The sequence below is a fragment of the Thalia democratica genome, chromosome 4 (assembly GCF_965202585.1).
Source record: "Thalia democratica chromosome 4, ktThaDemo2.hap1.1, whole genome shotgun sequence".
Taxonomy (NCBI): Eukaryota; Metazoa; Chordata; class Thaliacea; order Salpida; family Salpidae; genus Thalia; species Thalia democratica.
Window position 1 is genome coordinate 41,831,054 of NC_139168.1, and position 27,739 is coordinate 41,858,792.

The 27,739-nt window shown below is 23.4% G+C and overlaps 1 protein-coding gene across 1 annotated transcript; it reads right to left on the bottom strand.

Annotated features, from left to right (window-relative positions):
- Nucleotides 1-1,309: 1,309 nt before the first annotated feature.
- On the bottom strand, nt 1,310-17,152 carry LOC145834503 (uncharacterized). The gene is made up of 17 exons (XM_082941948.1): nt 16,577-17,152; nt 15,920-16,052; nt 15,662-15,810; nt 11,504-11,740; nt 10,659-10,714; nt 10,417-10,487; nt 9,882-10,039; nt 9,496-9,676; nt 8,975-9,089; nt 7,027-7,159; nt 6,482-6,679; nt 4,989-5,129; nt 4,862-4,929; nt 3,449-3,654; nt 2,495-2,577; nt 1,790-1,848; nt 1,310-1,440 (listed from the first exon to the last, which is right to left on the bottom strand). Exons 2-17 carry the CDS (start codon nt 16,044-16,046, stop codon nt 1,401-1,403), a joined length of 2,022 nt encoding a protein of 673 aa, XP_082798074.1. The 5' UTR covers nt 16,047-16,052; nt 16,577-17,152; the 3' UTR covers nt 1,310-1,400.
- Between the last annotated feature and the right edge of the window lie 10,587 nt (nt 17,153-27,739).

A 27,739-nucleotide genomic window follows, 5' to 3' on the forward strand; every position in this document is an offset into this window, starting at 1 on the left:
GCTTGTATTGTGCATTATTTTAAGAAAAGTTTATTATACTATTTATTCAAATTTATATAACAAAAATAAATATCTAGAAATTTTCAATTAAACTTTAGAATTCAATGTAAAGAATATTATATATATTAGCAAACTTTAAAACAGATTTTGAATTGTTATATTCTAAGAAAACTTTCTAAAATATATACTACTAATTTTTTTTTTCAAATGAAAACAATGTGATATGCTATTATATATTTTAAATTAAAAAAGCTTAAATAAAAGCATCTTAAATAAATAAAAAATTCGACCTAATTTTCAAAAGTTAAATTAGTTATGCAAAAAAAAAATTCAAATCAGAATATATTTAAAACACAAAAAAACTAATAATATTTATATTTTAGATAAAAATAATACTAAAACATTAACTTATAGCTGTTTAGTATATTACTTTTAGTAAGTAATACGTAGCTATAACAAGTTATAAAAATGATATTTTTAAAACTATATTTTAGTGGTTTTAAAAACTTTAACTTGGTACTTTCTTAACTAAGTAAACACTTCGTGTGTTTTATTTTATTACTTAAAATTACAAAAACTTTTTTTTTCATATTACTTTAACTTTAAACTAAACATGTATAAATAAATAACTTCTAGTAAACAAAAGTTTTTCATTACTTATAAAAAGTAAACCTACTATTTTTAATTGTATTTTTAAACTTGTATAAATAAATAAACAAGATTTATTGCTTAATAAATGATATAGTCTTTTTTTAACGGATGGATTCTTTTATGCGTTTTTGTTGTTACTTTTAATTTATGAAAAACCGTACTAGCATAAATCTCACAGTATAAGTTTTATAAAAAGAAAATATAATTTTAATACAAAATTGTAGAAAATAGATGATAATCTATAAAAGTAGAAAAACAAATTATCATTATTTCTTTCATTTAAGAACTAATAAAAATCTAATGACTTTTAAAATTATATGACACAAAGAAAAAAACTAAAACAAGCTTATTTTTACAACTTGAAATGTAGTTTAAACAGTTTACAAAACATGAAAAGATAGAAAAAATTAAACTTCAAATAACTATTAACAAAATAAGTACTTTTTGCTTTAAAGGTTGCAATCAAAATTCTCGACTTAAAAAGGAGAATGATTTAATGCTAAATTTTTAAAATTTTATTACAATACAATGTTTCACTCCTTTAAAAAAAAACGAATTCTTCAGTTGTTTAAAATCTTATTCAAATAGAATTCGGCTTCAAAGATTCTATTTGAATAAGATTTTAAACAACTGAAGATCTCGTTTTTTTTTTAAACGAGTGAAACATTGTATTGTAATAAAATTTAAAAAAATTATCATTGAATTAACAAAATGCAAAAAAAATTATAGGAACTATAAAATTCAAATTTTTAACATTCTGCCTCAGTGTATATAGAGATATCATCTGAACTGTAAAATAAAATTAAATTAAAGATAACATAAGTATGACCTTTATCAAATTAAGTTTCGAGTTTCTGGAAGTATTTAATCTAATTATTAAATACCAATTAAGCTTGTAAATAATATATAGAAATATTTCTTCGGAAGATTATTTTTAGAGATTCAAAAAAAATGTATATATTATTTTAGAAAATTCTAAAGACTGTTTAGGATCACTTACCCCTTTCACTAGTTAACTAACAATATATTTGATTTTTATAAATAATTTTTAGTTAATAATGTAGATAAACATGTCCATATGAAATATGTTATAAGTATAGCTTACATATTTATATAATTTGAACATATAACAACAAACCTGTTTGCTAAAGTTGGTAGTAAATTTTTTTCTTGAACATTTCTACCATATAAATTTTTCTAAAAAAAATTAAATATAAGTTTTAAACAGGTTTTTTGAAAAATAAGTGTTATATGTTACTATATCCTGGGGTAGATATCAAAAATGCACGAAAGTCACTTTTACTTCAAATTTAGTTTTTGTTTTATTCAAGTTTAGGCTGTCATTAGTTTCTGTTTAAATTTTAACTTGGTATATTTTAATTACTTTTTAGTCAAGTACAACTTAATTTATAAGATTGAAATCCGAGCAAAAGTGACGACTTGATCAAAACTGACCCTTCCCCTATATAATGACAATAACTTTATAAGTAAGAAAAACCAAAAATAGTTAAGATATGAACTAAAAAAATATATCGTAAGTATTTATAAAGATAATTATCTTGATAATAACGAAATAATTTAACATTTTGGTGAGCTTATAATAAAATCAAACGTAAAAACAAAGTTAAAAAAGAATTTTGTACAACATTTTTTTTCTAATTTCATGAACTTGACAACCACGTTACTTGTGTTTAACTTCACCAATAGCAAACTTATTAGAAAATGTCTATTCAATTAAATTTTAAAAGTTTTTGACTAGCTTGTATCAGTTTAATCTACACTTTTAAACATCTTTATATTTATATACAAAAAATAATTTTAAATAGTAAGAAATAAAAACTACTTTATAAGTTGTGAAATTGTTTTCTATACTATTGACTTCCTTGCTAGCTTCGTCATTGTTCTTTTTGTTTGTAATTTCAGTTTCTGTGTGTTTATGTATCTTTGTTATTACAATTGTTGCTCCTTACAGCTACTTGAGTTTTACATAGTAAAACTTAGTTATTTTTGCAGAAACTGCATAAGTTTGTTCAAATAAAATAAAAACTTAAGAAATTCTCAACTGAAATAATCTTTAGTGCACCATAGTTTACTAGTATAAATTAAATATTTTTTGTAACTGTTTTTATTTAAATATATATTAGCATAAGAATAAGTTAAATTTAAATTGAAAAAAAAATGCAACAAATTGATATAATTACTAAAAAATAATGAAGAATGTAAATTTATTCATTTAAATTAAAAAATATATCCCTAAAATCTATTTACTGTTTATAAAATTTAAAATAATTTTATTGGTAACAAATCTTAGCTATTCAAAATGCGAGTACTGTGTTAACGCTACATTTACTATATAGAGTATTTTAATCTGTTAGTTATCTTTGTTTTCTTATACACTGAAAAAACACTAGAGAAGCATAATTCAAATAGCATACACTATTGTCTCATGAGTTACGTAAACTTGTAAATTTGTTGTAAATTGCTTAATTTGATGAACAGTTTATATAGTAACAGAATTATTTTATACTAACTTTATAAAAATACAAAGTTTGACAGCAATAGTTTGGTTGTTATTTCTCTATATTAAGGCTAGCAAAAACATTTGTGAAAATTATTTCAAAGTTTACAATGTCGTTTAAAAATTTTATGAGACTTATAATTGTTAAAAAAAATGGACAACTAATTAAGACATGATAACTAGGATTAGTTTTTAGTATTTAACAGTTCTTGAAAAGTGTTTCCAAAAACTAGAATAACTTCTAGGTAAGGAATCAACAAAAATAATAAGCAAACTGACCGTTGCCTACATTTGCTGAAGTTTCACTGTTTTCATTGTGGGTTACATTTGTTTCTGAAGATGACTCAGCTGGGTAAATTGCGTTCATTGGGGAGGAAAGTTTTGTTATACCATCAAAAAGAGCTAAAGTGGAGAACTTACTACAGGGTTTAGCACTGCTGTAAAAGTTGTAGCTCTCTATGACTAATTGATGTATGTATTTTGCTCTGAAAAAATCTAAGCATTAATTTTACGTAGAAACCAACAAATTTCATTTTTACTAAAAATACTAAATTCTACAAACACATGATTATGTAACTACTGGATATCAGAAATATACGCCAATGAAAAAGTAATTTATACAAAAATTAAACACGGAGGCATGATAAAATAAAATAAAAAGTTACAGATTCCTAATTGATTAACTTAGTCTAGATTTAAAGAGTAAGTAAATATGACCATTGACATACTATAACTCAAGGCGACAAAACTCTCAATGATATAAAGTGTTTTTTTTTACAAAACAGGTATAAAACAGTAAAAGTAGAACTAACTAAGTATTTATTACTTATATTTAAACAATCAAAAAATATTATAAAAAGTGAGTTTTTTTTTTTGAAAAAAATTTTAAATATGTTTTCGCTTAGTACAAAAGTTATGCTATAGTTTATGAAAAATCCTTAGATAAAGTATATAAGTTCATATTTATAAAAAAATATAAGTAATATATCAGTTATAACAAAATAAACTCTGTTTAGGCCAAACAACCACATATAATGTTTACAATACCTTAATTACATAAAATCTTATAGATCATGAACTACATAAATACTTTTAATGAAAGTTTTATATTAGTATAGTGACACTAAAAACATTTATCAAAACTGAAAAATTCTATAATGTATTTTTAAACTTGTTAGAATAACAAAAGGCATACAAAGTATATCAAATCTTATAATAATTTTTTGTTGGATAAAGTCTATGGGTTATTGAATGTTTTAGTCAAATTTTCCCCACCAACTAGAAAAGTTTCAAACCCCTACTTTATGAAAAAAAACACTTATCATTATATTTTGTCTGTTTTTGCATAATTAAGATTAATTTTACAAAAAAATTGTAACTAACCTAAATAAATTAGTGGGGTAGATGATTACATATGATAAATAGATTTTATGTACAATAAAATTCACCCTATTTAAAGGTTTCATGTTTAAAACTATTTTTAATAATTGTATGCCATCAATAAATTAAAATACCAACATACTTTAAAGGTATGAAAAAAAATGTAATGTTAAGACTCATTTAGTCAACCTGTATAGAAAAAAAGCTTTATAAAATTAGTAAAATAAATAAAAAATTTATATAGGTTCTAATATTAATGCAATTAGCTTATTAACTGAAAAAAAATTCTACCAAAATACTTTAAAAACTAACCTTACAGAGTTTTTCAAATAAAGCTTCAAATTTTCTTCAGACTTTTGAAGTAACTTTAATTTTCTACCCTAAATAATAATAGTATTTTAGTCTTAAATTAGTTTAAATTATTAAAGTACAATCTTACCTTCAGTATTAAGTGTTTTAAAGAAGTCCATGAAACTATTTTTTTATTATTTTTTGACTTTTGTCTTTTCATATCATTGCATACTAAGCCTTTTGGTCCAATTAAAAGCTTTGAAACTCCTTCGTCATATGCTTTTTTATTCTAAAAGTTATAGTTGTATTAAAAATAGTTTTATATAAAAGATGCTTTAATTTAAATATCCTTTCAAACAACATAAATAAGATTCAATTTTTCCGAACAATATATATTTCATGCTTCTTTCGTCAGTTGTATACTAAGCAGTAAAAATAAAATTTCAAATCTAGCTTGAATAGTGAAAATGCAATCAACGTAATTAATAATAAAGCAAAGAGTAATTAACAATACATAAGTTCTTCTAATTACAATGCAACTAAAAAAAAATAATAAAACAGAGCAACAACTTATAAAACAATTTAAGAAAACAACGAAACAGTATAATCAAAATCTTTATGTTTACACAACTTAGGTTTTCTTAACAAAATACAAATAGCTTCAAGTTTAATTTAAACAGAAATGTTAAAACAATTTTTAATAATTTTATATCTTTTTTAATTATAATTACTAGCACAATCAAGGCTATTTACTAAGTGTTCAGCAATAGCAGATCTTTTTGAAGCATTTATTACTTCTAATAGATTTAGTTTTCTTATTACTCATACAAAATTCATCGATACTTTTTGGAATATGTTCCTTTATTCTTTTGCCAAATTGTCTTGAGGTCAAACCTACATAACTAGCTTCACAGAAGCAGTTAAACTGGTAAACTACCATACTTTGTTTAAGTTCTGCTATCGGATCTTTGCCCCAGGTCTAAACATTGGTTTGGATACGAAAATAACGATTGGCTTTGCCGAATGATAAGTCCTAATAGAAAATACGAATTGATTGCATTTTCACTGTATTATTTAGATTTGAAATTTTATTTTTATTGCTTAGTATAAAACTGACGAAAGAAGCATGAAATATATATTGTTCTGAAAAATTGAGTCTTATTTATATTGTTTGAAAGAATTTATTAAAGTGTCAAAAGATGTTTAATTTTTTAATTTAAATATAACAACTTTTTGTTTTGCTCATAAAAAATTATTTCAATACTGATAATTATTTCAACATTCTATAAACGTTTTAATTTACACAAAAAGTCGACGAAAATAAATGCTTATTCAAGTACAATAACTACTTATTAAAACAATGCGTGAATAATTTTCTTATACATTTTTATATCATTGCACTTTACAGAAACTTTATTATTTAGCTTTTTATTTTCATTAAACATGTGCAGTTAGTATTAGATTTTTTTTCAGTACTTACAAAAATAGAAATGTTCGCCTATCTCCCTAAAATGACAAGGATTTCAGCATAGAATAATGAATACAACGAAACGGGAATAGTATTAAAAAAATTGAAGTCAACTTCTAGAAAACACTATTTGATTAATTTGAATACAACTAAAAACTCGACTTGTCCAAAACCTTGTAAACTTTGTAAGTGTGCGCGCCATATTCCTCGACTTGTTGACATCTAAGCAAATACATTCGCATCGATTGAACTGCGTCAATACCTGCCAGTTGACGATGGAGGACACATACTTGAGACCTCACATAGGCAACACCAAGGTGGTGTGTGTCAAAGATGTACTCTTCGATTGCATAGTAATTTAACCCGTATTCCTATAACATAAGTGACATTTAAATTTTTTAAGGGAAACAAAACAGTAATAAAATAACACTACTTCGCACTTTAAAGTAGAATTTGAATGTAAAAAGGTTAAAAAAGGCTGTAAGTAGTTGACAAAAAATCTAAAGTTCCATAAAAATAAATCGTTACCACATTTTAAAGATTCATTTAACTTGTTTAAAACTATGTTTGAATTTTATTACATAACGTAACATATGGAAAAAAAAAACTTATACAAACTTATTGGTTTGAGCTAAAACAGTTGGTTGGTACAACAGAAGATTGGTACAACTATAAAGAAACAAATAAAAAAAGAACAAACTAATAGCACAAAACATACAGTATTGTAGTCACCAAAGTCGCACTGAAGGGCGAGCGAGCAAAGCTCTAAAGAATCATTGTGATTACAACCAACACTTCCATCAGCTATGTCACTTCTTGTTTGCATGTACATTGCTCGCAACAGTGACTCACTACATAAAAAAATTGGAAACAAGATTACTTGTCGGCTTTTTAGTATAGTTCGACTATTTGCTTGAATAATCAAGGGATTTTTACAACGATTTAGTCTAGTAGTTTTTGAATATTAAAAATATGTACAAAAATATTATAATGTAAATTTACAACTTTGAAAATTTAGAAATACTGTAACAGTTGTCTTCTAAAATTTTTACAAAACGTAATTTTTACCACAGAATATATACACTAATACACTAATAACTAATATTAAATTAATGTACATTTGGAAAACTTAGGTTTGCTTCATTTAAGATTGTGGTTTTATTTCTACTGTTATACTGTTGTTAATCAACTGCCGGTTCCTATATAGTCTATAAAAAGTTTTCATTAAACCCAAATTAAATAAAAATAACTGTATTTTAATATTTACTTTAACCAAATAGATTCAACTATGTAAATACTATCATCCTTAATTTCAAATATAGTTGCCAGATTACAATCAGGTAAAAGCAAAACAATATAAAAACAAACATTTGTTTTATCAACATTAGCATTCTGGCAACTTTGATTTAATGTAGTTAAATAAATAATATTAAAAAGCAAATAAAATAACAAATGAGCAAGAATAAATTATTATTTTGACCCACCTTTTTCCCTATCTGTAGCCACTAAAACAGGCAAAGAATTCTTAAACATGGTAAAAACTTTAACGCAAACTACCCATAACTAAAAATTTTTAACAGGAACACACTTAAGATTTCTTATAGCTGCATGGAAAACTTCAAAACCAAAATATTAAACAACCTAAACCTCAAACAACAAGAAAAAACTTGCAACTGCAGGAATGAAAAATGCATTTTAAACAATAACTTCCTAGCAATAAATATAATCTACTGAGCTACTATAAAAACAAACTATATAACAAAATTTTACGTGGATTAAACAAGCAAAAGATTTGAAACATATATAGCAACTATAAGGCAAGCTTTAACAACAAATTAAAAAGACATAATACTGAATTATCATACTATATATGGGAGTTAAAAGACGCAAACAAAGACTTTATTTAAAACGGGAAATACTCTGCAGAACTAAAAAAAAACAACAAAACATGCTATTTATGTAGCCTAGAAAAGTATGAAATCGAAAAAGTTAAAAAAGATTTATCATTAAATAAAATAAAGACAGCAACCTTGTCTTCACAACCATAACATGTATTTTAAGAAACAAAAAATAACAACAAAATAAAATCAAAAACAAGAACAAACAAAGCAAAACAAAAGTTAGCTTGTACATAATTTTTTTTTAGGATAAGCTAACTAAAACTATTTAATTTTATTTGAAATGTCATAATGTGTTTTTCAGTGATTCTTTAAAAAAAATTTAGACAAAAACTATTTTTTGATTATAGTAATATATTTAGCTTTTTAACCTTTGGTTTTAATTAAACAATTACAGTTCTCAACTTAAAATTTAAAGAGATAAATTCAATATATTTATCATATCAGAACTTGTTGTAATACAATAATATTGTAAAAGTTCATAAGGTTATAAAGTAGTTCTGTAAAATGTATTTAAAGTAAAAAAAATAAAATAAACTATTTTATATCTGATGAAACCTTGGGTTTAACATGTTATTACAAATAATTCCAATATTAAATCTATAACACATTTATCTCAAATTTAAAATTTAGATTTGGAAACAGTTGTTTTGTGTACACTTTTTAATTTTCGGAAGTACACAACTTTTTAAAATACAAAACATTTAAAAACAGTTCTAAGTTATTTTTGTAGCATACTTATATTATATAGAAGCTAATTTTACTTACCCGATATTGTCAACGTCTATAGGAAAAAACATTATTCGTAAATGTAGTTTTTGGATATCTAAAGGTAATACTTTTTGTAAAGTTGCTTCTTTTTCCAAAAATACATACTCCGCATCTTTTGTTTTAAATAGTTATAGATTATATTATAGAAAATAGTATTATACTTATTAGGTAGAAAATACACTTTGCAGTATTTTTGGGCTAAAACAAGATTTAATAATATTTTTTTTTAATATTACACTTAATAATAAAAGTATTGCTTTAGGTATGTGTTTGTAAGTGTTTTATTAAGTTATTTATTAAGTTGCAAGTAAAGTGTTGTTAAAACAATGTTAACCTTAAAATATCTTATTACAAACTTTACAATATAAATAGTTAAAAATGATATATGTAAAGTTTATTTAAAACCTATTAAGTTACCAAAATGTTTAAACAATTGATTTTAAAAATTTACAACAATATACTTTTGAAAACTAAATTTTCTGATACTTTAATAATAAAAATAATTAAAAACTTCATACCTACAACATATGAAAGTGCAAAGTGAGTGCTATCTTCCCTAAATTTAAGAAGAGTAAGTGTTTTAGAAAGTATTTTTCTCACAGTAGTAGGAACTGATTTATCATACGATATTCTGAATGTTATTATCCCCATAAAAACTATATCAATAAAAGCATTGTTTGCAACATATTCTGTGGCATCCTGAACATTTCAGTTTATTCAAAAAAATTTAAGTTTGTGATAGTTATATAAAACTTAAATGAAAAAAAAAATTATATAGAAAAAGTTTTATTGGTTGTTATTAATATTTGCACTCAATGAAACAACATTTGAAAAATAAATAATTTATATAAATTAAATCTAATATAATCTTTTTTTTTTATTCAAGTATAAAATTTAAACTAACTAATAAACTTTTAAAACATTTACATTCTTCGAACAAGCTTTTCTTGGTTGGTCTTTTTGTACTAGGTAGAAGTTTACTGTTTTCATAAGTTTGTTCGAGTGAGCTTGTATCGTTTAAAAACATCATTGAGGGCTCCTTCCTTTTAGAGGTATCCGTCTCTAAATAAGTTCTAGTTTACAACTTACTAAGGTTTTAATAAAAAAACATAATAATTTGAACTTTTTATTGATTTTTTTTACATGAAATCTTTCACTCCAGTATATTCTTAAAATTTACAAAAAATCATAAAGTTTAATTATTACGAAAAGTTATCTAAGGTAATCACAACAACAATTTGAAAAAGCACTCAACTTGTTGTAGCTTTACAAATTGTTATTGTGACTTCCTTGCATAATGTTACTTATATTTAAATGAACTTGTTTGTTTTGGATCTTTAATTACCAAACATTATTAAGATTGAAAAACTTTTGAAAACTTGTAAAAAAATGTAGACTTTTAATCTGATTTATTCAGTATATTTAGATTAAATTTTCACCTAAAGACGTTGATGATGGAAATGAAGTTGAGTCACCAAGCAACCCAGCCTCTATAACGCTTGAATGATAACTAGAAAGTTTACAAAACTTATTATTTTATGAAATTTGAGTGGTAGAGAACTATTCTTTAACTTTATCAGTATGTAATAATGATACCACTTGAAATTTAAATATTTATTCACTTAAAAATCTAAAAAACTTAAAAATCTAATAAAACTATAGAAATATTTTTAAAACGAACTTAGTCTTTGGCTTCTTACTAGATAAGTAGTTGTTAGGATAATTTTGAAAAGAGCTCTGAAATTTTTTTATGTTAAACATTGAATGCCTTTAAGCTATATTTTTTTAAACAAAATAATGGACTAAACTATATTAGCTTAATATTTAAAACAAAAAAAAATTTTAAAGTTTATATAATCAACTCAATATATCTTAATAGATTATTTTTGTTCAAAATATTTTGTTCAAAATAGATTACATAAAAACTAAATTAATGATCTTTGCAATACAAATTAAATAGTTTAAATAACCTCGTTTACATTGTGACGTAATTATTAGTTGCAATGAATATATTTTTCATTAGTTAACGACAATAAATTTTGAATCACTTATCTTTCCCATTAACGTGAGTTGTTTGTTTATATTATAATTTGTTGTTTTGTTGTATAATTTAGCTTACTTTACTTATTTTAGACTTAATAATCATAAATATTATATAGTTTTATAGCAGTCGGATTTAATATTAAGTATTTTACCTATTAATATCTATTATCTGTAGAAAATATCTTATTTTAATGAAAACATGTATACACATATTCTATTCTATGCTTCTATTCTCTCATTACAGTAATTATTTTTTTACAGAACCCAGTTGAAGTGTGTTGATTCGTTGACACACAGAAACATATGTTGGTAGAATAAAGGAAGATTACTGTATAATTTGTTTTTATTTATTTTATAGATTATTTTAGTCATGTTTTATAGAATTTTATCTTATCTATGCTATTCAGCAGTATTTTATACATTTTAATTAAATTTAATATTGTTTACAGTTAGCTTAAAACACATTTTCATTTTAAAACTCACATTAAAATAGTCACCCATGATTTCTTCATACATATTTATCAGAGTTTTTGAACATTTTAGTTTATCATCAGAAATTATATAACTTTCAATAAAACTAATTGTCTCCTGCTGTGTTTCACATATTTCTGTTATAACTTTCAAGAGATTATTAGACAAATTAAGTGGTGTATTCTTATCCAAGTTGTACTCTGCACACCAAAGAAGGGTAAGACCAAAACTTTGATTAGTATGTTTCGACTGAAATGTGAAGCAATTTTAAAATGGTTAAGAATATACATTTTTCTAATACAAAAAATAACAACATTTTATTATTATTAAGAGCTATTCATAGTAATAGAATTAACCTAAGTTGTATTTAGTATAGTCTATTTAATTTTTTTCAATATACGAAATTTCATTTTAAAACCAACAACAAAATTGTCAGAAACATTAAATACTACTTTGAAAAATTTTAAAACAAAAAACATTTTCAGTAAATACTATCATTGTTGAATTTGAACTTTTAATAAATAAATAATAAAAAGTTTATAAACAGAGCTAAAAAAATTTTTTTTGACTTAATATAAATTTAAATTTTATTTTCTACAAGTTGTTTAAAATTTATTAAAGATTACGCTGAATTTTTTTTTAAACAATTGCTAAAAAACTATATAAAAAGATAGATTTTTAGTTAAGTAGTCTATTTTTGCCTTTTTATTTTTGGCTTCCCTTTGAGAACCTATTGAACTCTCTAGCTTTGATCGTTTATATCTTGAAAGTTTAAAAAGCAGTAAAAAGTAACTCGTAGCTTAATTAAATATGTAAAAAATAAGACGAATAGAAAGAAAGTGTTTTCCTCCCCTATACCCTTAATATTGAGTTTGAATAATATCTTTTTTACTATCAATTATAAAATACTTTGTTACAAAGAACTTAATACAATACTATCAGTTGTATTGATTTACCTATTAACCTAAAGTTTATTTCTAACTTCAATAGTGGTCTGCTGTATAAGTTTAAATTTCTTGAGCTCTTACTTTTCAGCCAAGAATTGTGTGTTTAAAACTTATGTTAGAAAAAAACTTTAAAATATATTAAAATTAGCTTTAAATAAACGAATAAAATAAGCTAATTGTTTTACCAAATTTGAATCATATTTTAATAGATATAGTTGAATAAAGATAAACAATAGGTAGAAAAATAATAAACACACCTAGCATATTTTTTAAAGTACTAAAATTGAATTAAATACATTAAGTTTAAATGTCATACATATTAATTTACATTGAATATTATACTTGCAGTGTAACTTTTGATACTAAAAAGGTATCAATCATGTATATATTCAGAGCATAAAAAGGCATAGCAAAAAAATATAAACACATTTTCTCCATGTCCTAATGACAACAAATTTAAAAGTTTTAGTTTTCTAGTTATAAATTTAATTTCTTTTTTGTATCTATAAAATTTCTTATAAATCTATAATTATAACAATTTAGTATTTTAAATGAAAAATAGTAATTTTACAGTTAAACAAGCCAAACAAAAATTATTGTCTCAAATAAAGTAAAAATCTAATTGTCATTTTTCAAAAACTATAATATACTGTAGAGATTATTATGTAAATGTATAATATCAATTAAAAAATTGATATTTTTAAAGTAATATGAGTGATCCACTTTGTTTTTTACAACTTTTTTATTTTGTTAACTTTTGTCACATTTATCAGAAATGTTTCTCCGTTTGAAAAAAACAAAGTAAGTTTAAAGATATAAAGGACCAAAACTTGAAAGTTCAACAAGTTTTTTATAAAACACCTCGCATTTTAAAAGGTTAAAAATATTATAAAACATAATTTCTCTGTTTTTAAACTAACTTTCTTCATGTTTTTACAACTCATTCAAAACTAACTGAACAAAAAAGTAAATGAAGATAATTATAAATACATTTCAGTTAGAATTTCTTGGAAGTTTCGAGTTCAGCACTATCATTTAACAACTTAAAATAAAAAACTTCCCTATTTCACTTATTTTAAGCTAGTTAAGGTTTTTTTTTTAATTATCAGTCTCAAGTTCAAACAATTAGAAAGTAAATATACTGTAAGAAAATTTTAAATTAAGAATAAAAAACTGACATAAAAAAAACTGTAGTCACATTTATTACAAAAATATTTTTATTGACTGTACATCAATGTTTACAGGTTTGCCATTCTTTGAGGCGAAAAAACTTGGTTGAGTCAGCCTGAGTTTATAAATAAGTATTTTTGAGTCTTTGGTGCAATTATCTTTGTGCAATGTGCATATATAACATTTTAGTGTGTACAACAATATTCTCAAATTTAAAACTAATAATTAAATGTATTCATAATCAGTCTTGTATTATTTCAAGTATATTTTTCATAGCAACAGATAGCTTCTACAAAGGCAATTCAAGCTTAAAAAGTAGTTTATCTTTAAAAGAATTAAAGTTATATTACATATTGTGCAAGAAATCATCAGTGATCTATGTAATGTGAATATTTTTTCCAGTGACACAGTATGCACATTTTTTATTCTATGAACGAAGGAGTGTAAGTGTATGCTTTTCACATATTATGTTTATAAAATTCTATGAAAAATAAAATTGATACATGTAAGTAGAGTAAACCACAATACAGAAAATTTTAAATAATGACTAAAATAAATGATAAAAATTAAAAAAAAAAAAGCTAACTATGAAATGAAAATTTTTCAAACTAAAACAGTTCAAACAAAATTTAATTTTAACAAATTAACTGGTCTAAAATTTTCAAAAAGCCATCTGGTGAACTGGTGACGAGTCAAACACTTACAAAGACACTTTTGCAAGAAGGTTCACTTTTGCATGAAGGGACACTTTTGCACCAGAGTCACTTTTGCACAATGGGTCTTTTTGGCACAAGAGTAAAAAAAATAAATTAAATGAAAAAAAATACCAATAAGTGTAAGGGTTAGGGGTAACAGTGATAAATAAGAAAATAATAATAAACCTGTGCAAAAGTGTCTAATTTCGCATATTTGACGACTACCCCTTAAAACTAACCTGGGTTTCTCAAAAAATTCAAACTATGTTAGTTTGCAAAGTTAATACTAGCCTGAGTTATCAAAGTAGACTGAGTTGATTATTACTTTTTGTTCTTTATACAGTTATTCATAGTTAACATTTTAAACTTATTAAAACTTGTTAAAACAGTCAACACTTATTTTTGTAATAACACCTAAACTTTGATGAGTTTGCTCTATAACGGGGGCTGGCAAACTGCAGTCAAAAGAATGCATTTCAAAATTTGTTTCAACTTATTTAATATAATTTTGTTTTCAAAAATAAATATGAATGATATCTTTACTAAGATAACCTATCTCCTTTTTTTTTGTTCAAAAAAGTTGTAAATAAAAAGTAGACTTTTTGAGCACATTAAAAATGTTATAAAACATTATTTATACATCATACTTGCAATAGCTCAAATTAAAAATCTTGATCTTAATAAATTAAGAAAACCAGCATAGCTTACTAGTTTATTTAATTTAAAAAACAATGTAAAATAACACTGTTACATGTATAATGTACATGCATTGGAAACCTACTATAATTTTTTTAAATTTAAACTTTTGGAAAAGAAGTACATACTACTATTTAGCATATGGCTTAACAAAAAATTAAACAATAATGATCAAAATGATAATAATAAAAAGTTATAAATGTATAGTAGTCCAAAAATTATAAAGTCTTAAACTGAAGAATAAATACTTATATACAAATGCAGTTGTTATGTATTTAAAAAATATAAAACAAATTTTTAAATGTTTAAAATTAAATAAAAAAAACGTCAATTGTATTTTTTAAAGCATTAAAATACAGCTGTAGTGAGAAACAAATTTTGTTCAAAAACATAGTTGATTTTGATTCATATGAAACTACTTTTACAAATAAATTACGAACTTTTAAACAACTACAAATTGAAAATATAATATAACTTGAAAAAAAGTTGGTAAATTGAGATATGAATTGAAAATTAGTCATTTTATGATCATTAAAACTCAAGTAGAAAAAACAAAACTTCTAAACTAAACCTTAAGACTATATCTAAAAAACATTCATTAAAAGCTCGGTATAAAAACAAATACGGTTTATAACTTTGTTTTAATTGGCAAAAATACTTACTTCACAATCTGTAGAGTCAAATGTATTCAAAACAGTACAAAATTTATTCCGGAGTAAGTCTACATTAGTGTGCTTAATTGACAATTTACCATTAGGAAGTAAAGTCAAACAATTAGGAGTTATAATATTCTTGTTTGAAATAAGATCACCTGGAATTGAGTTGTGTTATTCTAAAATCTAGGTATATTCGAAAAACCGTATTTTTTATACAAGTAAAATACACTTATACATGTTTATAAAATTAAATAATTAACTAACTGCAAATTTTTAGTGAGTTTTGCTGTTTATAAAAAGCTTCAATCACAGCCCAAAGCTCTGTTTCTTTAAGATGATTTCCTTTAAATTCAATTATTTCTTGTAGGGAACAACCAATTACATGCAACATAGCTGCCTAATAAATAATAGTATTTAGAGTACCTTTTGTTAAACAACAGTATTTAAAAAAACTAAAGTTAGTAGGATTGTATATTCAATTTACAAACAAATTTAGTTAAACTTTTTAGCATAAATAAATAAAACTGTATTTAGAAAGTAGTTAGTATTCTTTTAATGCATATACTACAAAAGATATATAATATAAGTGTAAATATCACAAAAAAACAAAATAAATTGAATATTTTTTTAAATATAAGTTAAATTATTTGTATAGGTTTAAAAATATATTAAACCAGCGTTGATTTCATTTAAGTCTATAGTACACAATAAGATGTTTTCAAAATAAAACTTTTATTTACAAGGATCTCAATGAATACATTCTTAAATCCCTTGATTATCAGAATATTGAGCAAAGGTTAAAAATAACTGTAAACTTACAAGACCAAAAACGTCTTAAAATGTTCCACATTGGACTGAGGTATATTTTTTTTTTAAGTATTTAAATAATTAAAGTATAAGTAGGTTTAATAGGATCCTTACCTTAAAAATGTTTTAATTAATTCTATTTTTGAAGCTATTTATTATTGGAAATGTTAAATTGGTTGGGTTCAGATTGTGTTGGTCCAGTTTGGATTGTTGCAATTTTTATTGTATGTTAGTCTAGTAGTAAACTACTTTATTTAACGCTTTATACTTCTTTAATATGAATGCAAATTTACAATCGTCCGGTTTTAAACTTTTGAAAAACCATATAATACTTATATTAAACTTTTACAAGACTTATTAAACACAATGTTAGTAGAATTTGTGCTCAAACTTTTCTTTGATATTTATTTTATTAAGCATAAGTACTTTTCTTCCACTCTCATCAGTATTTAACTCTTGTTAAACTGCTGTGATAACATTAACTTGTAATAACTAAAAAGTTTAAACCTTTAACAAATTTATAAAATGTAATAATACCATAAAAACAAAATTAATGAAACAAACGTTTAATCATTGAAACAAAAAGTAAAAAAATTAAGATTTTTTTCTGACATCTCTGTGGTGTCTATAAAATTTTCTATTTTTAAAGGTACATGTTCCATACCTCTTCATTACAGTCATTCTCTGTTTAAGGACAGTCTATCTTTGGATGTTTTAAATAACAAATATTAATTTTAATGAGGGTAATAGTGTTCTACTGGATAGTTACACCAGTTAGATCTAGACCTTAGCAAGTTATGGCAAGTATTAACACTATGCGGCGTGTTACTATCTCGTAGAACACTAGTTGATATTGTTTTGTATAATTATCAAAAAATCAGCTATAGAAGAATCAACATCTGGTTTAGAGTACATACGTCTATTTTTTCAGTGGAAATTTAATTCTTTAATTTGATTCATAGGAATTTGTCATAAATAAGTATTGTTTTTGAGTATAAATTTATTAACTAATAAATTACAAAAATGATATACCTGACACAAATTATAGTAAACATAAAAATTTACACAAATCTACAATCATTCATAGGCAATACTTATACAATTATTAAATTAGAAATTATATAATATTTTTTTCAGACTTATCATTACACCTCAATAAAACTTAACATGCAAGAAGGATATTTGTTTACCTTTAAGAAAGTATCTGCAGATACTGCAACAAAAAAAAAATCAATAATTTAATCAGGTAATAACTGTTTCTAAAGTGAATCAGCTATTGAAAATTTAAATGTACCAGCATCTAACTAAAAGTATAAATTACTATAAAAATATTTAGAAAAAAAATACTATACAATAAATTCAAAACAAAAGAAAGTATTTCAAAACTTTGCTAGTGACAACTTAACCTGATACTTGAAAAAAGACAAAATAAAAATTGATTAAAACCTAAGCTTTTTATGCTAATTTGTGATGAAAAAACATCAAAATTCTTAAATCTAACTCATTTAAATTAAATTAAAGTTATAAAGTGAAAAAAAATTAATATTATCAGTACATACAATTTGTTTCAATAATATTTACCAGTCAATCTTTAATTAACTAAACATTCACATTATAACAGAGAACCAATATAGTCTGTGGTATAACAAGATGTATCAAAACTCAGTACATACAAAACATATACTAAAAAGGACTCTAAAATACTGATTTCAATGGTTTATTAAAAAACTCAAAACTAAAATTATAGTTTTCTTTTTGTGAGTTTTAAAAAGTTTTTTTGGCATTAGACAAAAACTTGGACCTAAACACCTAAAGCAGTTTGAGCTAAGTCTTGTACTAGGTCTAATAGTTATAAAATTTAATTTCTTGTAAACCTGGGATTAAGTGAACAGAACTAGTAAGTAAAAGTTATTTGTGGTCCAAATCAAACCCTTCAAATTATTACACATCAACTATAGAATTTTAAATTTATACACATACTTTAATTTCCGTAGACTAGTTTTTTTTTAACAGAGGGTTTGTTCAGGCACACAACAAACAATGTATACTTTCGTTAGAACCAGTAGAGTTGAAAAATTCATTAACTACTGAAGTAAAATAGTCTTTATTATTTTTTATTTTAGTCTTTTTTTATCAAAACTATCTTTAAAAATTCTTCACTTGCAAAAAATATTTTTTTAAAGGTATATATTTATCGATTTACTAAAAAATCAACTTATTTAACTTACAAAACTTGTCTAAAAATATCATTCCGTTAGCAAATAGTAAAATAGCTCTCTATTAAAGCACTCAAAACAACGTTCTTTTTTATAATTTTAATTGGATCTTTACAATTATATCTGATTATGTAGGTAATGTACTTTATCTTTTTTTCAAACAAGTTAATACCACTGTAAAAAAAAGTTTTATATTGTATCAGACTTTTATATAAATAATAGCAATTAAAACTTTTTTAAATTTTCAAACGGAGTGTTTTTCCTAATATTTAATCTGCATTATTTACTTGTAATTAACTTAACAGTTTGTAAAACTAGCATTGTAGTTATTCATGTTAACATATATGCTGTTTTATGTGCTAAAATGGACTAATTATTTGTTCATTGTTATAAAAACTTAAGGGAGAACTGTGTGAAGTTACTGTTAATTTATTTAAATAGGTTTAAAAAACTGCTTTGTATTTATAATTCTTAAAACTAGGAGGAAAAAAAATTGTTTTAGTAAATTAAACTTAGTTGCTATAATACTATTTCAGAGGTCGGCAAACTCCAGCCCGCGAGCATGTTTTGTTATTTTTTATGGGAAGTGGAGTGGCCCATGAAAAGTAATAGTGCAGCCCAGGAGCATGCAAGTTTAGTCTTTGAAAAAATTGAAACTAAAAAATATATACTAAGGTTTGAAATTTAGAGTCGATATAAAAGGTCTTAGGTAAAGTTTACGGAAAGTTTGAAATTTACAAATGGTATTTCGGGTCTGTTTTACAAAATAAAAACTACAATAGTTAATCGTGAATAATTTTATTTTCAAAAATTGGCCCGCAACCGCAAAATGCTTGCCAACCTCTGTAGTAGTTCAGAAAAGTACCATACTTACTATCAACTTTTTTTCTTGCTTAAAATTTTAACTATTTTAAAGATAATTTTGGTAAAAGTACTTATTTAAACCTATAAGTATGGCTGATATACTTAAAGATTAGTCTGAACTGAAAAAAAAAATTTGAGTCAGCAAAAAAAAAAAGAAATTGTTTTTCATGTTATTTTTAATCTAAACTGTTTAAGCTTTAGTTTTGATTAGTTTTTAAAAATTTTTGGTAAGGTGGGTTAGAATAAGGGTGTAAACAAATGAGGCTTTTGAAAAAGCTTTAGAAAAATTAAGCTTTTTTCAGCTCAGACTGACCTTTAAGTGTACTTTCCTATAAGTATTATAAAGCTTTATATTGGTTTTCACTTATAATGTTTTTTTACTAAACGTTAATTTTAATTAAATCAATAACAATAAAAGTTGTGTGCTTAGTTGAATATGTAAATAGTTCTAAGTTCTCATTTGACAAGTTCAACTTCTTAAATGTAGACGAACAACATATTTTTAGAGTATTTGTTTTATAATTAAACGTAATGTAAATGTTATAGTTTATAAATTTTAAAACTATTTACGAAAGTTCAACATACAATAATGTAGTATTTATCATACTAACACATTATACGAATTTTAATAAATTCAGAAGCCTTTCTACTTTAATACAAATATAAGCTGTAAAGTTAATTAGTTATTAAGAATTTTGACGGTTTTTTTCTGTTACCTAAAACTAAGTTAATATAGGAGTATATTTTCTACAAAAATTTAATTTTTTTAGATGTTTAGTTATAGAAGAAAATTAAAGAAAATAATAATCATTTAAATTTTTAACTTTGAAGCCATAAAGATTTTAAGTAATAGTTTAACGGTAACTTAAGCTGTTGTATTTCAAATTTCCAATTAAGTATGGATTTATTAGAGTTGAAAAAAGGATTCGACCTTTTTCAAGGATCCAGACGCATCAGACTCTTAAATTGTAGATCCTGTATTCAGTTATTAACAAATGCTTTAATACTGGACATTTTAATGTTAAAAATAATAGTTTTTTGTATCATATCAAATATTTTTCCACTAATGTAAGTTATGTTTTATACTAAGAATGGGCTTCATACAGCCCGCAGACCGTATCTGTATAACCAAAAAATCTCGATATATATTTAGGTTGTTAACATACTTAAAAATTGAAAATAAATGGAGTTTTTTAATTGCAAATATGTTCAAGTTTGTTTTTAATTTTATTTTAATTACGCAAAGGTGCAAAATGATTATTTCAATAAAATTTTACTTCTAAGAAGTTTTGATAATTAAAGTACAACTTAAAGAAGTTAAGCGGCCGGCTAGGATTTGTAAGTCCGGCTACCATCAATTTTTCGTTCTCGTAGATCTTGTACGCAGACTAATAATGTTACTTAAACCTACTAACTATAGCTTTCTTTTCATTTCTGAAAACTGTTTTAAAAGTAAAGAGTTTAATGTTTCTTGGATACTAAGAATAAATAAGTTAAATAGTTTTTGTCATATAACTTATACTGAAGCAATTTTATTACTATACAATTCATAGGAAATTTTTATTCTACACACAACTTTAGCTATTTTTTATAATACAACAAACATTTATTTAGTTTATTGAAGACAATCGTTTGCTAAGAACAATATTTTACAAACAACCTAGTTCATTTTTAGTAAGTATTTAGAAACGTGTTTATTCTTTATATTTGAAAATAGATTATAAACATCTGTAGTTTTGTTCTTTCTTTTTCTGAACTAACTTTTAACTTGTTCTTAATCGTTATTTTAAGTTTCTTATAATACTTATTGAAAAAAATATATATAAATTCATTTAAAATTATACATGTTCCTAAAATGTTATAATAAGAAAAAAATAATAATACCAGTACCTTATAAAAATTAAGAAGATATAAAAACCGTTCAAAAACTTACAAGCCTACTTGTTGTGTAACTTAACTTAAAATTTTTTTAAAACCATAACTATAAAAGTACTTTCTTCATTTCATTTTTTTCCAAAACATCTTTGAAGTTTTTAGTTTTTTAGGTCAACTTGATGTTTCGGAAAGTAGGATAGATAAAGACAAATTAAAGCTCCTTCACGGAACAAACAGACACTTGTTGATACTTGGGTCCAATCCTCTAGAACTGTTATCGTAAACACGTTTTGTTAAACTCTGAGAAAAATTAACAGTTCCGTTGTCTAACTGCCGAGGATAGTGAAACTTGTTCTTTTTTGTCTTCAGTTCTTTTTTCTTTTTGTTCGGCCTTTTTTCAACTAATCTTGGGCCTTCAAAAACTTCAGCTGTAAATAAAGCATGTTTTTTATCAATGCTACATCCAAAAAATAACATTTACGAAACTTCACTTAATAAAATAAAAACTATTATATACAAACTTCAACATCTTAATAATTTTTTTCCTACAAAGATAAACTGCAATTAAAGTAAGTTAATTGCAGTAAGTCATATTTTGACTAAAGCTTTAATCCCCTACAAAACATAAAAATTTTCGAACTTAATTTTGCAGCTAACAAGGTGTTAAAAAATAACTTTTGACAAACCAATCAAAATAGTAAACATAAAAAGTATAAATTGTTTCATTAAAGTTACGAAACAACTTTAAAATAATTAACGGTTTTAGCACCTAATACTTAGTTATTAATATTTTTGTTAAGCTATGAATTATGTTACTAATGTAAAAATTTCCCTTTATTTTTACGATAAAAATACCCAAGCATTAAAAAAAATTGTAAAAATTTATTCAGTTATCTATTTCAAAGCTTTTTATAATTTTTATTTGTATAATACTATATCTTTAAAGTTTACCATTGCTCTATACATTCAAGCAAAAGTAATTATAAATAATTAATTAATAATTATACATTGAACTTATACAACTAATAAAAAAGTTAAATATGTCTTTTTAACAATAAATTCATTTTATTTTGTAAAAAATTGTTATCAGTTATAATTAATGTTTACAAAAGCACAGTGTTAGACCTATTCTAACTATACTCGCGTTAGATTTACTTATTACACAATTCAACATAAAAATCTGCTGGATATATGTTTTAATCTTTAGTTATAATATTATTTTGAACTGCTTTAAAATAAAAAACAATAATAAAGCTATAAACTGTAAAAACTGAACTAGCTTTTTATTAAAATAAGAAAATAGATAATAATAATAATAAAAATATATAAATGGTTTTTGTATTTTAGAAAATGAAGTTGTGTTAATTAAAATTAAAAAAAAATCATCAGTTAGAATGACTAAACACATACTACCTGGAATTGGAATAGTACTTCTATAGTGCAAATCATGACATCTTGTTCCTTTTCTACAATGTCCCATTTGGTGAAATTTGCAAACTGTCAAGTATTTATAATCTATAATTTTATTTTATTAAGTTTTACTATTATGTTTACTGTTTATTTTGTTTTTATCATTTCTAAGACGAACAGAAAAACAAAGTTAAAATTAAACTGAACAAAAAAACCTACTTTTCTGAGAAAACTTCTCTGAAAAGAAATTTGAAGCAATTGAAGCATCTTCCGAACCAGTTTCTTCATCTGGATCGACAAAAACTAAAAAATAAAATAAGGTTAAATAAAAATTAAAGAAACTACTTTTAACAATTAATAACACTAAACGTTATTTTAATTTAAAATACAATCAATAAGAATACTTGAAAATAGTTAAACTTATGTCTGCAGTTAGAAAATCTCAAGTGATTTATGCAATAGTTTTTTTTGTATGAAAACTAAATTAAGCGGTTTTTAAAGCTTAAAATATTTTTTATTTTTTCAAACATAAAGTATCGTATAACCTAGAGGCGAAAAAATGTTCTAGTCGGTGTACTAAATTTAACAGGAAAAGTCTTTTGCGGGCCGAGCTTGTTATCAAAAAAGTTTTTACGGATTGCGTAATGTAAAAGACTAAAATTTCTGCAAATATAAAAAACAAGTACTTTTTTACTAAATTGTCATTTAACTAATGTAAATAATTTTAAATGTTAAATTTTAAATTTTTCCTAAACTACTGTTTAAAAAATAGAATAAAACCAAACCAAGTTCTTTGTCATATGGACCGTAGGGACTATCATCTTCAATTCCTAGCCTGAATTAAGTATTTTTATAAATAATGTTTAAATAAAAACTAGAACAAGTTTTATGTATTAATTAAAATAAAAAATGTAGTCCTATGCTTTAAATAATACTAACCTAATTTTAGCTTTAAATATCAACAAACGCTAATTTTAATTTTTTTAATGTTTGACCAATCTTTGTTAAAACTTCAAAGTTTTCAGTTTTGTAGACTATTTGTAAACTTTGCTATTTTAAAGCTCTAATGATGAAGTAGTTTGAAAAAGGTTATTAAAAATAAAAACAAACTCATTCTTAGATCTATTGTCATTCACTGCAGCTTTATTTTGTTCTAATTGCACACTTTTTGCTTCATTTTTTGAGTTTTGATTCCGCGGGGACGTATCTATTTAAATTTTGTGTTGAAGTTGTACTTTTCTAGTCTAAACTATTGATAAAATTTATATACATAGAAATTATAAATATTCTTGAGATATTAATAAATCTACTTAAATAAATTGAATAAAAATAACTAAAACAGTAGGTAATTAAAAGCTAATAGCAAGTTTTTTCTTATATTTTTTTTTCTGAATATCATAGTGTATTTAAAATTACGGGGTTAGTTAAAATTCTTTTACTACCCAATGTATTGTAACTATTTGTTTTTATAACTCAGCATGATCGCCAATTTCTTAATTTTTTCATTGTATCAATTGCTTGCAAGTGATAAAAATGTTAATTACATTAAACAGTTACTATAACTTTAGAGACTATGTAAGCTAAATATTGTAGAACTTAAGATCTCAGAATTAAAAAATTTAATTGTATCTACGACGTATTACATCTTTATTTGACTTTTATTTTTAATACTGTTTATTACTTTAAATGTTAATAAATATAAAGCCTAGACATTTTAGTTAACCTCTGAACTCTCTAATATGCATCCATTCACAACTATTTCCCTTTTTGCAACTACCTTGTAAATAAAATTTACAGGTAGTCTGTGATTTCGGCTTTTTCGGCATGAAATTAATTTAACGTGTATTTATCTGTTAGAAAACAAAATAATATATGTATATAGTTAAGTTTACTTACCACTTTAAAGCTAGATTTATTTTTCTTAAGTTGATTTAATTAAACCTAAAAATACAGCAATACGAATTTAAATAATCTAAAAATATTTGACTGTTAGCTAATTTTCATTAATAACAAACTCTGTAACTTTCATACTATAGTCTGATTATGAAAAGGGTAATGCTTAACAAAAAATAAAAATTACTCTAATGAAAAATATTAGAATAGATCGTTTTCAATCGTACATACTTTGAAAAATTTATAGTTTGTAACTTGAGTACAAAAAAGGTAATAGACTTTTAAATTCATTTAAAGTAATGTTGTAAAACGTTTTAAGTGAAACTTGACTGATAAGAAATCACTCTTTTTACTTATTACGACTAAATTTTAAAACTAAATGTTTATAATAACAATTTTTTTTAATACCAGCTTGAAATAGTAAATAGTTTAAAATAATTAATTTTGAATAAACAGTCAGCTATTTACTTAAAGTAATCGTTCAGAATCTGTTAGTCTTTGTAAACTAAAAAAAATATGAAGTTTCTATAAACCTTTAAAAAAACCTATAAACACTTTTTGTTTTAAATATTTTTAACAAAAACTGTAACAAAAAAAACTTGTATCCAAATATAAACAAATTTGATGTGCTCAAATTAAATAAATTAGGAGCAATTAAAATATATTTCAAAACCAATACAAAATGCTTTCTAATTATATATGAAATAATTTTTTATCAAAACAGTATTAATTAGTTAAATTTAAAAACAATAATCAATATTTTTTTTTTTTAGGATCACAAGTAGTTTTTTTATTAAATCAAATATACTCTACTTTAAATATTATTTCATTTTTATTACTTTGGGATAAATTGAAAGTATCATTTTTTTTAAATATTATAGTTTTAAACTATAATTAGAAATACTTAATAAAAACAAAAACTTTAAAAAGTATTTTGCTAATGTAGGAATATTAATTTGCATAGTATTTCTTAACTTTCCTTAAAATCATTTCATACTATTCTTCTTATTAATAACTTAACTATACAGTTTTCAAAATAAAAAATAAATTTAACATATATCTTAAAGACTAAATAATAGTGAAGAGTTTTGTAAAACTTGAACTTACTTTATTTGTATTTATTGTTTTGGTTTGTCTAAAATAATTTTATTCTAACTTTTTAATAAAAATTCACTTATTTGCAACCTGAATGTAATACTTAAAAAGAAATTGTACACATGTAAGTTTTAAATAAATAAATGGATGTATAAACCATTTTTAAGATATTTAGTAATAAACAGAAAATCTAATACTAAAAAAGTTATAATTACAACTATTATTACAGATCTACTAATCTTTATAGCTTAAACTCTAGTTTAAATAAAATAAAAAACAGTTTAAGTGGAGGTAGTAGCCAAAAATTAAAAATCTTAACTGCTGAATGAACCTTTAAAATACAAACTAACAAAAACATTATGATAAAACTTGTTGTCAAAAAAAATTACGTAAAATCCAATATAAGATAAGTTAAACATTAATTAAATATAATTCATACTACCTGAGATTTATAAATAAAGTTTTAAAGAGCCGAATTACTAAAAAGAAATAATCTGAGCTTGCCTAATGTAGTATAACTACAAATAATGCACCTGATATTAATATTTAGAGAAAATATAAAAAAGTTTTAAATTAGAACAAATATCTAACATTTTTATAGTTGTATTTTAAACACTAGATTACTAGAAAACTAATTTTATAATTAGAATGTACTTATTTGATTCTTTTACATTGAATCTTTAAGTTAAGAGAAAACTAATTTCTACTTTAATTATAATACTTTACATAGTTTTGGTTTTCAAAATAGCATTATTTTTATTTAAATTAGTATAATTAGTTCTTCCTAATTAGCTTTACATAAAAAGGTCAAAAGATATGTCAAACATTAACAGCTTAAGTTACAGCATGGTTGTTGTATAAAATATTAATACATGTAAGTATAACTTAGTTTTTAGTAGTTGTTAACAATAGTTGTATTGTAACCAATATTAAAATTTTGGTTCCAATCTAACATTTTTGAAAGCACATTATTTTTTGTTTCACTGTTCAAAATGTTAAATATTATAAAAGTTTCTAATCAGGGTTAAAACAAACTTTTATGGAAGTTTTTAAATAAGAAGTTTTATTTGAAATTAATAAATGAAAATAGGTAGCAAGTATTATTCCAACTAAATAATTTAGATCGAAAAAAACTATTTAAAAGATTTTTAAAACTGGATAGAAATCAATTTTTAAATTCATTTGAAAAGAAGTAGACTAACAATGTAAAGAGAGTAGTGAGTGAAGCTTAAAATTGAGATATAGATTGACATTCAGCTAAAAGTTTTTTATAACACTAAACTTAAAGGTTGATTTTTTTAAGCAATTTTTATCTAAAAACCTTTTAGCAAACACGAAAGACCCAATGTTGGTTTAAAAAAGTAATAACCCTATATGTCTTTCACGTTGATAAAATATTAATCACTAGTTAAAACTAAAACTAAAATGATTTTAACAAAGTCAATCAATATTACTCATTAACCATATTTAATTTCAAGATTGCCAGAGTTATCTAGTTTATCCTGAAAAAATCACCCTGAAAAATTTTAGTATAATTTCTATAGCAAGGGCTTTTTTTTGTTCATATATAAATTTTGTCGTTCATTAGTTTTTTTTAAATTAATACAAACTAGTATTAACAATTTTTTTTAATCAAGCTTTGTAATCAATAAACAAAAAAACTTCACTAAACGAAAATTTCATAAGATTTTTTTATTCGTTAATTTTACTTAAAGTCTATTATAATCATAGAAATTAAAACTATTTTACATAAAAAATAGATTTATGCTCAATTTAGAGATTTTATAAGTAAGTTCAGGGTCGCCATATAACCTTGAATATGAAAATCTAGGCAAAAAGCTATAAAAACCAGGAATTTAAGAAATTTTGAAAAAAAACCCTGAACAGTCTGAAAACTTAAACAAAAACCCTTAAAATTCTTTGC